The following is a 17,390-nucleotide window of genomic DNA, read 5'->3' as shown; positions in this document are numbered from 1 at the left end:
TTCCTCATTTACTGTTCATCACCTTGCAAACTTTCACACAACATATGAACTTTCTATTGCTTTTGTTTTTAATACCACTAACAAGGTTGCTAGGCAGTGAATTTATAATCCTGACAAAATTATATCCCATCAAAATCTGAATGACTTGAAGAAACTTCAGACACTCCTGGATAACTCCTAAAAGCATGAAAATAATTCCTTTATTAGACATCTTAGGGCAGCAAATGTTGCCAAATATTCCCCTCCCCCCTTCTCTACTCATGTGCTCTACCCCCGCTGCACTCACCCTGACAAATGGAGCCGGTAACCAGCCTTCCTGCTTGTCAATGCACCCCCACCACCAGTAGGAGTCAGTCATGTCAGTGATCTCCACCACGTCTCCAGCCTGGAAGGTCAGCTCGGTGCCGTCCATGGTCACGTGATCAAACAGGGCCTCTGCCAGCGTGGCGGCAAAGAACTGGTCAAACGTCTGGAAGAGAGAAAAGCGTTTAGTGCACTAAGACTTCTATACTGACTCATAATACATCAACAAAAGAGTGATGTTGCAACTGATTGACAAATTGCCCCTCACTGATGTATGCAAAGAATTCACTAGTTTGAAAAGATAGACATTCAATCAATATGACACGGTACAACATGTTGTCAGTCTATAGCCAGTGACAGCATTGCAAAGAGATACAGGACATGAGAGTCAAGAGACATGTAAAACATAAAAAGTTGGAAAGAGACATACATGTATGTAATGACATTTTGTTCTCTGTTTCTAATGTAGATGCATCAGAGTAAGTCAAGTTCTCACATCCGTGTATGAAGAACAGAAATTACTTATACAGTTTATATTTTGAGACAATAAAGAATTAAGACACATATAGTATTTCCAGAGAGTTTGTTTGTTTGAGCAGTCATCTTTGCAGAATTCACTATGTAAGGGATTGACAGAGTTTTTGCATGGTTTTGAAAATTATCGCTCACTGTCCAGCAATAATGTTGGGCACCCCATTGGAGTTCAAATTCTCTTTCATCAATGTAATAGTGTCCATTTCACTGCCAGGCCCACAATATTTTGGGCATCCTTCACATGAACAGACAAATTCAGGAGACTTTTCATCCTATATTCAGCCTACTGTATCTTACTTTTGATATCACAATTTTTGCATCAGGACTGCTGTCAGCTGACATTTGTCTAAAATCCCATAAACCCAAAAAGTATGTTTAAGTCTCTGCTGCTTTTTCTATGATCACTACTGTGTACATACTCACCTCTGACATTCTGGCATTGATCTTACTGAGATCAGGGTCTGATAACATCTGTTCTTCATCTCCGAGTCCTGGGATGAGGCAAAAGATTCATAAATGACAAACATCTAGTCAAGCTTCCATCTTAAGCACACAATTCCACATCTTTCTTCTTCATGATGTATCTACAGGGCTGCCAACATCCACATGTTATAATCAGGGAGATTCAAAAAACTATCAGGGAAAAATGTGTACACATTGTATTTGTGTACTACACGAAATCTCAACAGGCAAAAAACAAATCCCAAATCAGTGTTTAAGTTTTTTTTTTTTTTTTTGTTCTCTCATCAGTACATGAAAAGAAATTTTATTCATGAAGCCTCCTACAGATTCAGGGAGACTTTAAAGGACAAGTCCACCTTCATATACATAAGGATTGAGAGAATGCAGCAATATAGTAGAACACATCAGTGAAAGTTTGAGGAAAATTGAACAATCCGTTCAGAAGTTACGAATATTTTAAGTATCTGCGCAGTCACTGCTGGAAGAGAAGACTACTACAGGGTATGATGTCACATGCGTACAACTGTATAAGGAAAATAAAAAGAGAATTTCACAAAGCTTTACTTTTTGAATAAAGTGCACATTTCTTCGACTTGCTACTGATGTATGTTAAGGGTAATATTATTCCCCCTGCCTTCTGAAAGAGAGAAGTCAAGTGTTCTTTTGTTATGCGAGAAAAATGGAAATATGTTGAATTTTCTTTATTCTTTCTTTATATCGTTGTACTCATGTGACATCACAAGCTATAGTAGTCTTTTCATCCAGCCGTGACTGAGCAGAAACTTCAAAAATTCACAACTTTTTAACGGATTGTCCGATTTTGCTCAAACTCTCACTGATGTGTTCTACTAATACTGCTGCATTCACTCAACCCACATGTCTATGAAGGTGAACTTGTCCTTTAATTTTGGCAGCTCTGTATCTGTATATTCACAAGGCAGACTTATAGTAATAATATTACTTTTCAAATGTATCGGTACATGTGCATTGATATCGTTCATGTTTGGACTGGCACATAGAGTACTGTAAGCAATCAATAACGACAAATATGAAATATACCTGGTACTGACTCATAGTGCTTGACAAAGACATTGACTAATGATGAGATTAGGAACCTGTTGTATAAATCATAACTCATGAAATGATACTGACAAATTGTGTCCTTGAATGCTTCTTGTGACTCATAGAAGGCCAAAAGCTGTCTCATTTCCAGATTTGAGGTCAAGCAACCTTTCATGCAACAGAGCTGATAATCAGATTTTTCTGGTTGTCAAAATGGGATGATTTGTTGAAGCATAACACATGATGTATGCATCTGTAACTGCCACAGACTCGATGAACTCACATCCACCAGGTGGATTTATATTAGATATCTCATATCACGGATCCACTTGTCACACTTGTTTCTGGCTCAACAAATCAGATTAGAGAAAGCTGGGGCTGCAGGCCAACATTTGAGGGTTTCTCTGAGCCCAGCCAACATACTGTTGACAACACACAATTGAAGTGTATATCCCATAGGATTGTGGATGCTAGTCAAACAACCATTGAAAACATAGGTCCTACGCAACATGTACACTAAAAGTGCATCAAAAAACAACAACAAAACATAAACTAAAAGAAAGAAAGAAAGAAAGAAAGAAAGAACAGCAGAAATGTGGTTTTACAGGTATTTACAAGGGATTAACACATGTAAGGGCACACCAATGGTGTATAGTTAGGCTGACATAGTAAGTACATTGTAGCTGGCACTCATACACTATACTTTCTTGGAATCATGGCCTGTGTTCTGAATTCATTATAAGTATCGAGTGATGTTGACTAGGCTTGTATAGCTATGTGATCCACCTGCTCTCGAGCCTTCAATATGCCGTTTGAATGCCAATCAAATAGAACTAAAATCTGGCTTGAAGAAATAAAGCTGCTATAGAGGCATGGTATTGAGTAAGCATGGGAGGCCAAAGAAATGTAAAGAAGTCAAAGCGCAGAGCAGATTTTCTATCCGACCCTGGGCTGGGAGTGAAAAGGATTGATGTCGAGGGATTAACGTCAGGGAATATTCGTCACCTGGTAGTCAGGCCAGACTGCATACTGAACAGTGTTTATCAATAACATCTTTATTACAGATCACTGTAGGATATGTAGTGGATCATTCACCTTTATAAGTCTATACAATTTCAGACCAAAGCCCTCGTCAATATATTCTTCTCTCTCCCCTTCATCCATTCTCCATTTCAGCAATTTCCTTTCATTGTTTCTTACTTATTTTTCTTTCTTCCTTTCTTTCTATGCATCTTCCTCCTTTTGCTGATTGTTCTTATGTCTATCTCCTTCATTTCAACTATGTTTTCTTTCATTGTTTCTTACTAATTTTTCTTTCTTCCTTTCTTTCTATTCATCTTCCTCTTTTCTCCTATTGTTCTTATGTCTATCTCCTTCATTTCATTGCCCTCTCCCCTTTCTCATTCTTCTTCCACACCTTCCTTCCTTCCTTCCTCACTTCATTTCAGTAACGTTCACCAGTTTTTGCTCTTTCTTCTGTCATTGTTCCTAAAATCCCTAAATCCCAGAGTCTAATTTTGGGAGCTCCTCTTGCAGCGAGGAGTCCAGGCATGGCTGACTAATCGTGGGTAAGAAGCCTTGCCCAGGGATGAGAGAATGCTGGGGAGGTAGTGATGTCCCGGGCCATAACCGCAAAAGACTCTTCCATGGTTAAAGGGATGATATAGTTTTGGTTGAGATGGGGGGCTCAGAGTTTCACTTTTTTGCGGGATAATTAGACATCTCTTCTGAAATATGAAAGAGCATACAATTCTAAGAGGAATTCAAAGTTCATTTGATGACAATTGGTTTTGAAATGGATGAGATATCCAGAAACAAAGAGATCCTATCTATCAAAAGGTGGGACCCACCTTTTATTAGAATCAGTTTGTTTTACTTTGTTTTTGGATATCTCAGCCATCTCATAACCAATTTCCATCAAATAAACTTTGAATACTCCTTAGAATTGTATGCTCCTTAATATTTCATAAGTGGTTTCTAATTATTCTGTAAAAAGCTAAAATCTGAATCCCCCATCTTGATAAAAACTATGCCATCCCCTTAACTTTTCCTCTTCTTTCTGTTACACGCTTTCTAACCTCTTTTGATGCGTCTCCAGTTGAGGCACTTTTAATTGTCAGGCGTTATGACTCGTTTTGACCTTTTTAGAAATTTTCTTCCGCATCACATCACACTGCATCACAAACAAGCTCAGTGTATGGAGAGACTGTCTAATGGAGTGAGATAAATCTGGTCAGGGTCATTTGAGAAGTACATGACACCTAGCTTGCTCCACAATGACTGCCAAAAAGTTGACTCCTTTGAGTTGAGTTGAGGATCAGTCTCTAGATTACTGGTGGGAGGCATAAACAGAAACTACTGTCCAAACTCATCCTGGCATTAATGAAACACAACAACAAGCAGGACCAATCTGAACTTTTAGTAAAGTTTTTGTGGTAAAAGCTAAAGTCAAGCTGGTGGTAAACTTCAGTATAAGAGTGTTTTTCATTGACTTCAAGCGAGTGTACTGCGCAAGTAACACAATGTCTGCCTTGAAGCAAAATTGAGCAGTTTGGAAAAAGAAAAGAGAAAGAACCATGTCTTGGAAAAGAACACTGCAGTAACATTAGTATGCCTCTTTTCTTTTTTCTTGTTCTTGTTATTGTTGCTTTTGTGAAGAGGGTGTGATCATACAAGATACATTTTGTGAGATTGTAAATCACTTGGGAGTCTATTTATCTATTAATACAGCCTAGGAAGATGTAATATTTTGCCAAACCCTTCAAGCTTCTGTCAAGGCTTTATCAGAAGATGAAACTCAACAACAATTTGTACATGTAGCAGTCCCATGTCAATTCTGGTGAGGAGTGGAATCAACCTGTTGTGTATGAGTAGATTTTGCTATAAAATGCATTTCCCACATACACCTGCTCTACTGGAGACATCAATTGGTTAATGTCAGATGCCCTGACAATGATATGAAGAATTTGATGGCAAAACAGGTTAAGTGCCACTTTCACACATTTTAAAGAAAGTAAATCATCTGATAGGGCAAAGTATGACCATTCCAATGATACCTCTGAGTCAGTTGTTTGCATAATGAAGAGTATTCTTGAAGTTATGATTTAAAATATTCCTGTATTTTCTCATCATTTTCTCTCTTTTTTTTTAAAAGCAGGCTTAATGGCAAATATCTCAAACTGACAAGAATAGAGTTAATACATTTTGCAATCAAACTCTTCATATGAAAGGAAGCCTATATATATGACCATCAAAGTGCAGGAATGGTGAGTTTGGGATGGGGGAGGAGGTTTCTTTGTCAATTGGTTCAGGATGTGCAAAAGTTCACTGACCTGAAGGCATAGATTGAGCTCTCCTTCGCAACAAGGTGTCGGGCAGTTCCAGAGTACCGGCAGAGCCTAAAGAGCGAGATCGCCGGAGAGGGGTCAAGGGTGGTTCAGCCGCTGCGTCAGGGTCGTCTGCAAGGTTGATGTTGAGGAGTAGCGGCTTGGGAGCAGGATGTGTGCTGGTGCGGGAACGCGGCAGGAGGGGAGATGGCTAGAAGACAGATGGACAGACAAAATATATGTGATTGATTGATTGATTGATTGATTGATTGATTGATTGATTGATTGATTGATTGATTGATTGAATGATTGATTGATTCATTCATTCATTAACTGATTGTTTGAATAATTGATTCATTAATTCATTATTAATTAATTCATTGAATTGATTGATTGATTGATTGATTGATTCATTGATTGATTCATTCATTGATTGATTCATTCATTCATTCATTTAATTGATTGATCGATCAATTGATTGATTGATTGATTCATTCATTCATTCATTCATACATTCATTCACTGACGGATTGATTGATTTATCAAGTCATTCATTCAAACAAAACTATAATTTTCAAGTTTTATGCAGCCTTGGCATTGCAGGCTTTATACTTCATTTTCTTTTTCCAAACAACTCTGCAGACAGTGTACTGGTACTAGTATGTCTACAAATCTTTTTCTTTTTCACTTGCAGCATTGCATGGTCAAACTGGATCACCTCTGATGAGTGAAGTGTTCTAGCAGTTGTACAAATGCCACAAAAGTACTTCTTTCTATTAAAACCTTACAAGAGTATAGAATAGTTTACTGACTGAATATAAGACTAGTCCTGCACTTCCTGACACACATAATAAACGAGAACTTTACAAACTTTGCAAAGATTCTTCAAATCAATCTCATTCTCCCATACTGGCAATCCTGTGCGTCATTTCCTTTGTTACTGTTGTCATCATTCAGGAAGAGAAAAGAGCCTCGCCAACCTAACCACAATTAATCACACACTGACGAACCACACTCCATACATGTGTTTCAAGGCTTCCATGACATTTGTCACTGTCGAACATAACAAATCTTGCAGGTCATTCCAAGGTACATATGAGTGTTCATGTACACGGACCACTGCACTACAGCATGAGCACACCACTGTTTTCCCTGTCCTTACACTAAAAAATCTATGCTATAGAGATATGATCAGGTTCAATGAAATCCATCAGAACCAAAGCATAAAACAAGGACAAAAACATGAATGTGACATTGTCAGCAAATGCAAACAAACGTCACAAAAACTTTTGCTTTAACTTCAGCTGAAGCGAATTATTTCATAGGGCAACTCTATGGCACCCTTAACGGGTGGCTACATGTATAAGTCACATGACTACAGCACACAGATATATCCCAAATTTTTCTCATTGTGTATGAGGCATATAGGAAGTAATGGCATGGAGGTCTGGTTGTCTCAGTTGAGTGATCGTGGCAGCCATTCCAAAGCCACAATAGCGGACCACGTCAAATGATGTACACAATGGCCTGCCTGCAATCAGTGGTCGTAACCTACTGCACTGAGCTCAGATATATATCAACCTTCCCAATTGTAATAAAACTACATGTAGTCACTGGCTATGGGCAGAACACATTATATTCAACTAGAAACACCGGTGGCTACTTAGAGGCTACAGTCAAAGCATCTGTATTACTATTAAATTGGGGGTGGGGGGGGGGGGGGGGGTGGGGAACTATTTCAAATTCAAGGAGCACTATTCTGCTTCCAACTATAATTCAGCATGAACTTTGGTGAAGACGAGCTATTGTACGAGGGCTCACAGAAGTGGAATACTTCTTGACAAATGACTCTTTGAAATCAGAAATTGACAAAATTCTGAGGCTATTGGTAATTTTTTGAAATTTTTCTGTACGTGTGTGTGATGATGGTTAATTTGCATATTTCATACCAATTTGACCTATGACCTCACCTTGCTCTCCACTGCTGTTGGCTGCAGCGACGGGGATTCTCGCCCACTGGTGCTATTGATGACTCCGCTGATTCCTAGCGCAGACGTCGGTCGCTTCTTTGAAGTAGATGGGGCAGGCGTCTTCTCTGCCTTTGGTGTTTCTTCTCCTAGTTCAACAGGGAAATCAAGATTATGATTTTAGCAAATGATATACAAAGCTTATAAGCTTAATAAGGGTAATACAATATACTAAAGGCCTTTTTCTTTGTAAACTCCTATATCCTTCTTCTTCCTCCTCCTCCTCTTCTTTTTCTTCTTCTCTTTGTTTTTCTTATTATCATTCTACTATCATAATTATTACTACTCTTGCATGGTATCTTTATCATTATTACTTTGTTCATTATCTACTTATCATTATAATCATGTGTAGTATAAGCATCAGTATCAACATCAAGTTGTATTCTTTCATTCTTATTTTCATGTACCTTAATTAGGTTGCAATCATACAGGGGGCTCCATTGAATGATTCCATCACAAAAGAGCTATGTACCAATTAAAAAAAAAAACAAGTAAATAAAAAAACACACCCTTGCATGCATATGTTTCATGAAGTCATCACATAAAAGTCTTGGCATAAATTTCAGAAGGACCAAAGTTGCTCATAGGTAGCTATGAGAGACGTTCAAGTCTATTTCATGAAGTCTCTGATAAATGTGTCTCATGAGCAAAAAAGTCTCTCAAAAGACTTTCATGAAACAGACCTCCTGTCTTCTCCTCCATTGCCCCTCCCCCCATTTCCAATCTTCAATTGCCTATTAACAAGAACTATACTGCCTAGTTGGCACCGGCATGCCTGTTCGATACTCGTGCCAACTAAGATAGTAAGTTAAAGGTCCTGTTTACCTTTGGGAACTCTGATTTTAAAAATTTTCAAGATATGACATTTGATGCATATGTGTAGGTTTGTTGTACCACAAAACGTCCTATCATACATGTATAACATTTTTGCGATAATTAAAGCCTAAAATTTATAAGAGGAGATACATGTATCTGTATTTTCCTCAATAAACCATACCTGTAGACGGTTTAGTCTGGACACATTTTTATCATAACTATTGTTCACATTTTGTATATTTAACAATACTATCTATTTTACCGATTCAAATTTTTACAATGGTTGTTTCTATCCCTAGCTTACATTTTAGAACTATTTTAAAGCACTAATGCTGGGTTTTTGTTTCATCTGTAAATGGTAAATTATGCCTTTAAGCAAAATGAGGTACTGTACATCGATATAACTAGCTGCCATGTCCCCTGCATAACATGAGTGGGTGGAGTGGGGTGGGGTGGGGACAAGATTTGCATTCTGCAACAAAGACAACTCAGTGGAATAAAGTTACCAGAGTGTTTACTGTACTCCTTTGTGAATGGGGGGATCTTCATGTGTGTTTTGGGCTCAGATAAAGTGGAAGAATCCGCATTATAAAGGTATATGTTTGTCTGGCTGCTTAATGGGCATAGCCTCGTCTGCAGGGCAGTGTGCCAGTTTAAGGCAGATATGACCATATGTCTGGAATGCTAGGTATGTGGTGATGGACAAGCTTTCTAAATATCTTTTTCTTCTCTTACTTCGTTCAAGATTGCGTCTATATGATCACACATGCCTTTGGTTTAAAGCTAATTCAGCTTTTCAAATAAGCTAGTACTGTGGATACTTGCTTTATAAGTCTGCATTTTCATCAAGTTTCAATGGGCTAGTTTACTAAAGTACTCTATTTCATTAGATTATTTTTCCATGAGGACCAAGGGCGATTCAATGCAGCTGTTTCTACAATGTACCTCATTTATTTCAATACTTCATTCTACTTTAGGCGTTGTTACTATGTTGGGTAAGTAAAACTCTTCTGAATATAAACATGAAGGTATGGTTACAACTTTGAATTCATGTTACAGTAAACCATTTCTACCACATGTTCTACCTGGCATGCATCAGTAAAAAATTAATCCAACAGAGCAGTGAAATTTACTCAAACTTTGAACAAAACCCCAAGGAATTTATTAGACTTTCGAATGTCGGCATATATTTACAAAAAAAGAAATTGTGATCAAATACTAGTAAAATGAAGAGTGAAAATCTGGGCAACTTCACACAAAAGGTAAGAAAGTTGTGGAATTCAAATTTTCAGCACATGGAGCACTAGTGTGTGATGAGCGTGTGTCTTATTATCAGTGAAATTGTCATATCAGCCATAATCTAGGCATATTGGACAGGGTGATACGGTCATGCCTGCAGTGCACAGCTACAACATGTGTACAAATGTCTTCATAATTTTGCTCAGTATTTTATTCAAAAACAAAAGAGGGAATTATACTTTGTAACTTGTATTTCACATAGTTGTCATAATTTAGCACTGCTTAATTTTGAATGAGGAAATGTCCAATTTACTAAATTCATCTAAACAGAAAATGCGCATTGGAATATATTTCATTTTTTACTTACAAACTAATGAGTTATAAGCACATGTCATAATCCCCCAACTCATATCTATGTTAATGTGAGTGAAACCAATATTACCAATTCCTGATTAGATAAAATGTTGAAAAATTTGCCTAAGTCTTACTTTCTGAGTGAAATGAAAGTTTCAATGCTCAGTTCACTGACTCTGTGGGTTTAAACTATGATCAAATATCTTCCATAGATGGACATCTTATTTTTTTCAACTGCAGAGAGCATACCAGATGCATGTTTACTGTAGGGATGATGAAGTACATACCTCCTTGCATTTTGGCAAGTGTGAGGGCAGCCTTGATGATCTTGGGATCGCCTAAGTCGGTCTTGGACCTGCGTATGGGACGGTGCCTAGGCTTGGGCGGCTTGACGCGGGTCTGCAGGGCAGCGTGGCCAATGGAGCTCCCATGGCTGCTCCCAGATGCCCTGATCCTGGAATCTCTGCCACCAAGGAGATCCTCATGGCTTCCTGCGGATTGGAAAGAGACATTTGGAGAATTGCACTGAGATTCGTACGACACTCGCCTCAAGGAAGGGTGTAAGGGAGGCATAGTCCTGGTTTGGCTCTCCAGAGATACTCTCCGTGGCACATTAGTCAGGTGTTTCTCAGCTTGGGATATTTCGTGCATGCTCAAAGGCCTCATGGTCACTCTGGGCTCACTCCCTGAAACGGGAAATGTGGTCTCCATCACCAGGCGGGAGGGTGGTGGGAGGGGCGCCGAGCCCGTACGATTCCTAAGAGGAGTTCGGGAGCCAGGCTCCATTTTGGTGGAGTGTGGGGATGATATCCGAGATAAGCTATCATCCAGTGAATTGCGCTGAGGGGAGGGAGAGCTTTGCGACATGGTTGAGGTGACTCCGGTTGCGGGATGAGAGGCACCCTCAGAACAGCATGTTCTGGAGGATGCAGAAAGTGCGGTATTTGACACCGGAGATGCTGTCACTGCCGGACCAAGGGTGAATACAGGAGACATGATATATGGGTCAGACTCCCCTGGAAATGCAGTCAAATGTTGTCAAATGCTGTCAAATTCACCAGGCAAGGTGGTGATTTGAAGACATATCATGGGTCACTGAGGAACCCGTGGCTAAAGTTTGTACTTTGTACAAGAAGTGCCTTCACCGGAAACCCAAGCTGGACATCAGGGCAAGACCAAGTCCCCTGGCTACCTCTCCCCTCGGGTCCTGGCCATTCCTCATGACCTAGTTCTGTCCAGCAGCCTTCACTTACTATCATCAACTCTGTTCAGGGGGTTGGTGCAATCTCCGCACGGACTGTTACAGCAGGCATTATGGAAAGAAAGCCATAATCCAGGCCGCCTGGCAGCAGGCGAAACTCTACAAAAGGGATGTTTCAGTTCAGTGGGCCTCAACAACCCTCCAAACAGATTAACCTCTTCTTATGCTGAGGAGTGCCGGGGGAGAGGAGGGGTGCTGTGTTTGAGGACTATGCCCGTATTTATAGAAAATAGAATAGCAGGCAAGAGGCCGGAGTGAGGGGGGAAACACAGACCAGGTGACCGTCAAATCAGTGCAATGCATTTCGGAGAAGAAGTCTGCATGAGCTGTTATAGAGACTGAAGTAAACTACAGTCAAACCTGCCTTAGCGGCCACCTGTCTATAGCGGCCACCTGTCTATAGCGGCCACTGAAAAATCCCCCCGAGAGAAAAGCCATGTTAAAGACCCTGTGTATAGCGGCCACCTGTCTAACGCGGCCAGCGGCCACAAATTTTGTTTCCCGTGGTAGATTTTAACCTGTCTATAGCGGCCAAAAACCTGATGGAGCCGTAGCCGAGCCGATAATTCAGCGTGTGTTTCTGCTTTTTAGCCGTGCTAGTCATTCAGTCCCAATAATGCACCAGTGTTAAGTTTTCTTCATGACTGTGCACATGCTACGGTTACTGTGCAACAATTTCATAAACACCGACATTGTTTTATGCATGATACACACGTGTGCATATACGTACACACATACATGTACATGTAAGTGTTTATAGATGTATACAACGATGATACATGTACATGTAGGCAATGTACACAAAGATGGATTACCTGTCTATAGCGGCCACTTGTCTATAACGGCCACTTTTTCCGTTTCCCATGGGTGGCCGCTATAGACAGGTTTGACTGTACACTGCCCTGTCCGGTTCTAGCCGGCCGCACGACATGAAAAGTTCCATGAAGCTAAAGTTAGACAAGCAGGCCAAAGCTCTCTAAATCCTGAACATAAAACATCACGCCTTACTGACCACTGATCAGCTGACATACATTGTACTGAGCACAGAGGAGATAAGGCTATTAACAAGATAGCTATGTTCCATCCTGATGGAAGCCAACTCTCATTCTACTCTAGCAATTTGCAACTACCAAAATCATTTCTGCACATTTCCTGCTGTTCTACAATGCATCCACCTCTTACATACACTTTCAATGATAAATCCTTTCTATACTTAAAACACAATCTGTCTTGAAGGTATGTGTTTGCAGATATCCTTTTCTCTTGGACAGCTTTAATGAATGTCTTTAATTACTCAATAAAGATGGCACAGGAAAGAAATAGTATACATCAGTTTGACTAGAGGCATCAAGTGAAATATGATAAATATTTCCCATCTTTTTAAAGCTATCTAAACAAAGTGTGAAAATTTGCATGAATTTATACTCCCCCATATGAATATATTTCATACGCATCTCCTGTAACATCCATTGTGTCTGATTTTTTACTTCTCATATATTTGCTCTTTCTTTTCATATTTTATATTGTCTTTTTATATCAGGTTTTATAATGTACACTCCTATATCATACTCTGCCCACAATTAAAACACTATGACATCCCCCCCCCCCCCCAAAAAAAAAAATGTTTCTAAGGTTGCTGTTGTTGTTGTTGTTTTTTTTGGTTTCCAAAACATCTCTACAGGGCTTGCAGGGATGTTCAAATAAATTTGCGTAGACGGCATTGGTGACCCTAGAAGTGTTGGTGCAAGACGCGGGCATGTTGGTAGCCTTTGCTAGAATCTTGCTAGACGTTCCTTTATAAAGGCAGTGTCCTTGGGTCAGAACTCGTAGCCATTCTTCCTCCTCTTCAAATTCGCCTTTGAGAAAACTTCTGTATTGTGCTTCTTAATGTGCTGGCACACAAAGAAAGGGCTTAACAGGGCAAAAAAAGGGGAGGAACAAGTATGAAAAAAAAAGAAAAAAAAAGAGTTGTACAATAATTTTCACAAATGAGTTCTCTGTAGCTGCTGCTTCCAAAGGGTATAGACCAATCATTGTTCGGACGACAAGGGAGTTTGAATAACACTCCTGGATGCTTTTGGGAGTAAAAAGCCTCATGTTCTGCCACGTGAATGGCAAAGAAGGCATGTTCTCTCTCTTTTTAAAAAATTTTTCATTGCCGCTGCTTAGTTCTCGTGGAATGGGGGATTATTCCTGAAGCTATCCCTCAACTAAGCACAGCCCATCATCACACCGCGTCGTCTCAGTGAAACCAGGCTGGGGTAAACAACACAATGAAAACAAAACACCTGCTCAAAACAGAACGTTAAAGACTCTCTCACATACATAAATGTCATACTCTCTTTCACGAAAAACATAAAATAACTGCTTCATTGAAATGTCTTTACAGCATCATTGGTGGCAAATATTTTTTATCACTTGTCTTCAAAATCTTCATTGTTATTACAATGTACATCGATAGTACCTTTTTTCCGCACTAAAAATACAAGTACGGTACATGCTGCAGTCAAAACTTGAAGTTATTGAGAAAGTAAACATTGATTACCATTTTAGAGTGAAAAAGATTAGGTCAGATTCTGTGACAAATCTTAGTATTAATGATAGATTGTTAGAATATTAGGATGCAAAAAGAAGGCTAAATGAGGTGTAAACCTACATAGGGAAAGAAAAGAATGATTCTTGCAACCATGCAATTACACAGGAAAGATATTTCCCGCTATGAAACGATGCCAGTATCCCTGTATTCTGCTATCAGGCAGAAAAGTTCCTTAATATGAAAGTAAACTTAGAGACATGGTATAGTTTTGGTTGGGATGGAGACTCAGACAATTAAAAACCACTTATGATATATGAAAGAGCATCCAATTCTAAGAGTAATTCAAAGTTAATTTGAGGAAAATTGGTTTTAAAATGGCAGAGATTCAAAAAAAAAAAAAACCACAGTGAACCAAAATGGTCCTAATTGAATGAGGGTTCCACCTTTTGATTAGGACTTCTTTGTTTTTGGATATCTCGGTCATTTCAAAACCAATTTCCATCAAATAAAGTTTGAATTCCTCTTAGTATTGTTTGCTCTTTAATATTTCATAAGAGGGTTTTCATTTCCTCACAAAAAAAAAATGGAATCCTGAAGCTCCATCTCAACCAAATCTATATCATCCCTCTATAACAGCAAGCCAAAACATTGAAGGAAAAGTATCAGAAAACAGAGATAAAAGATTAAAGGTATTGCGCTACTGGAGAAAGATGAATCCACAGCCCTTCATACACAGTGTGGTCAACTAACAGGTACAGATGGAAGCTTTTGTTGTTAAAGATCCTGTTTTCCATAGCTGCATCAGAACATCATTCTTAATGCTCCTTCACTATGTAAGAGTTTGAAAGTCTAATGAACAAAGATGCATATGCCACATCAATACCACACTATGGGATGCAATAAGGCACCAGTATGAAACTGAGTCGAACTTTGTAGAGTGCGAACGGCTTTGGATCAACTGCTTGCATTGCATGCTGGGATACCAATACCACCCTGCACCACACTTTGCATGTTGGTACTAATGGTAGATGGTGCTATAACACTTTCGCTTCAATCACTTTCACTTTTTTCCTACCTGGCATGGACATTGGTCCCTCCAACAGGTCTTCTGTGCTCCCCTGGGTAGGGGTATGAAAGGCGGGGCTCTGGGGCATCGACTTAGATAGAAAGCGACGCACTTCTACAGTCGGTTAGGAAGGGGAGAGAGAGAAAGATGAAGAAAAAAAGATGTAATGGTACTACTGATCGTTAGTCATGGGTGTGGGATGATGGCCTATGAACTGTTACGATGGAAAGGTAGTCATAGAAACATAAAGACTATTGCAAGGACTGTAGCTACATGGAGAAATAAATGACCGGGGGAATAATAATGGTCTATCATGAAATCAGTATAAGATACGGATACATTTTTGTTGAGGTAAAGAATAGCTCATATATATGAGGGCATCACTTGCTAGGCAATTAGACCGGTACTGTGACACAATCAGAATGTAAACAAGAGTACATATCTGTCTACCAATCATATTGTCTTCACCTTTCTGATTGTCAAGCAATGGTACATGCCCATAAGAAAAGATATGTGTACAAATGTAACTGTTGGTCAGAAACCTACATGTAGGACTAAATGCTCTGATGAAAAAGTTGCGAGTAGAAACACAATCTTGCAATAGATAGATTTGAGCATCAAGTTCAGAAAGAAAATTGTGCTGAAACGAGATGAGGTTAGGGTGACCAACTACAGTTGTGGTAGAAAGACATGGTTAAAAAGAAATGCAAACTGCCAGCCTGTTTAATAGACTAGAGGACCGATCACTGCAATAAGCACACAACTGGAATATTTTGTGCAATTCTATCAGTATGGGATTATTACCATCTAGTGGGAACATATCACCTTGCACCTGTCGTTCACTTCTTTGCACATGGCAAAGAAAAAGAAAAGGAGTGCTGTGATTAATAGTGATGGCTTGTTGGAGTTTTGAAAATTGATGCACCAAGTGCTTTGAATCTCTGAGCAAAAGGGCCGGGTCCCCTTTTATGGACTCTTTCTATTGCCGGCATATTTGAAAAGCAGAACTGGTACGCCCCCACAACACTGGGCAACCACAATCACACAAGTGTGAATTTTCCATTTGAAATCTGCTGATGAAAACTCTTTAAAAAGAGCTCACTAAAAAGGCATTTACATCATGGCTTCATGGCCCATTGCCTGCCTAATTCAATTGCCCCGAGGAAGGTCTTGTCATAACAACAAAGAACGCTCGTCACAACACTGCTCATCACAACATGCATAACGAGATAACTGTTTACGCACGCATAAATATTAGCAAAACACGCTTCTGGTCACGTTACTTGCCGATCACACGCAGGAATCGTTTTGTTTGCAATCAAAATGTCAAATGCCGAATGTTTTCTTGTACTATCTTTTTAGATAACTGCTTAAAACTCTAGGACCCAGTTTACACAAGTACATTGCCCTCAAAAGTTATAAAATATGATGGTTTTATGTTATTTCATGGTAATATCTTTGAATATAATAAGATGCATAAGCATGGAAGAAATCAATATTTAGACATTTCCACTAATGACAAAAAGGCATTGACCTAAATGAATATATTACCCTACAATGTACATCTGTTTATAATTGCACTAATTGAAATTATTCTCCTTCTTCTTCTTCATATTTTTCTTCTTTGAACAAATTTACAACTTTTTACAAGAGGGAAAAAACAACTTCAGACGGTTTAGATTTTTACTGACTACAGATTGGGAAATTAGAAGTCATCACATTTTATAAAGTGCAATTTTGTGCACTTTGTGTGCATAACTTGACTTCTGTATACATATCACCTACCATGCAATTTTAACTTAATTCAAAGTGACCTGGTTATCCTAAACACAGTAAAGTTATTGATCTTTTATCAAAGTCAGTAAAATTATAACTGGAAAGAGCATTATTTTTATATTTGGCTTCCATTTGGAACAGTTCCATTGGCTGATGATCTACTGTACACACATCTACTTGTTTGACTTTTTACTCTTTACTGAGTTATAATCACAAATATGTGACCGTGCACCTCAAAACGAACATAAAGTCGCACACACTGATTTTGCGTGAGGACTGAAAATAAGTGAAATGGGTCAACCTAGCCGAAATTGACTTTTTCATATTTTCTGAAAGAGCGGGTCTTCTTTTACATTATGCTAAAATCTGGTATCATAAAACGGGCAGGAAAGTGTGTTTTTTAGCCGTTTATCTCGAACATTTCTGGTAGAATAGTGTGATTAGGTGTGTCTTTAGAATCCCTTTTTAATTTCTGAAAAACCTTGTACTCACTCTTCACTTTCAACTCTAATAACTTTTGAAAGGATAGTGCTACTGCTTTGAATGTTTGCATTAATTATGGACAGAATGTGTTAATACGGCATGTTTAATTTCAATTTAATCTGATAATCCCTTCATTGTTGTTACT

General features: G+C 38.9%; 1 protein-coding gene across 1 annotated transcript in view; it reads right to left on the bottom strand.

The window, feature by feature from the left end:
* The window catches only part of LOC139741979 (uncharacterized), a 92,415-nt gene that overhangs the window by 14,437 nt on the left and 60,588 nt on the right, over positions 1-17,390 (bottom strand). Inside the window, exons 4-9 of the mRNA XM_071652543.1 lie at positions 14,996-15,100; positions 10,411-10,614; positions 7,658-7,803; positions 5,694-5,898; positions 1,261-1,328; positions 287-469 (exon numbers count right to left, since the gene is read on the bottom strand). Of these exons, the coding sequence (XP_071508644.1) occupies positions 287-469; positions 1,261-1,328; positions 5,694-5,898; positions 7,658-7,803; positions 10,411-10,614; positions 14,996-15,100 (911 nt within the window). The remainder of the gene's footprint in view (positions 1-286; positions 470-1,260; positions 1,329-5,693; positions 5,899-7,657; positions 7,804-10,410; positions 10,615-14,995; positions 15,101-17,390) is intronic.

This window comes from Diadema antillarum, unplaced genomic scaffold, assembly GCF_040938485.1.
Source record: "Diadema antillarum isolate AM-2024a unplaced genomic scaffold, OU_Dant_1.0 seq00000971_RagTag, whole genome shotgun sequence".
Classification (NCBI taxonomy): Eukaryota; Metazoa; Echinodermata; class Echinoidea; order Diadematoida; family Diadematidae; genus Diadema; species Diadema antillarum.
Note: the sequence above shows the minus strand (reverse complement) of the source record. Positions and strands in the feature narration are given on the sequence as shown.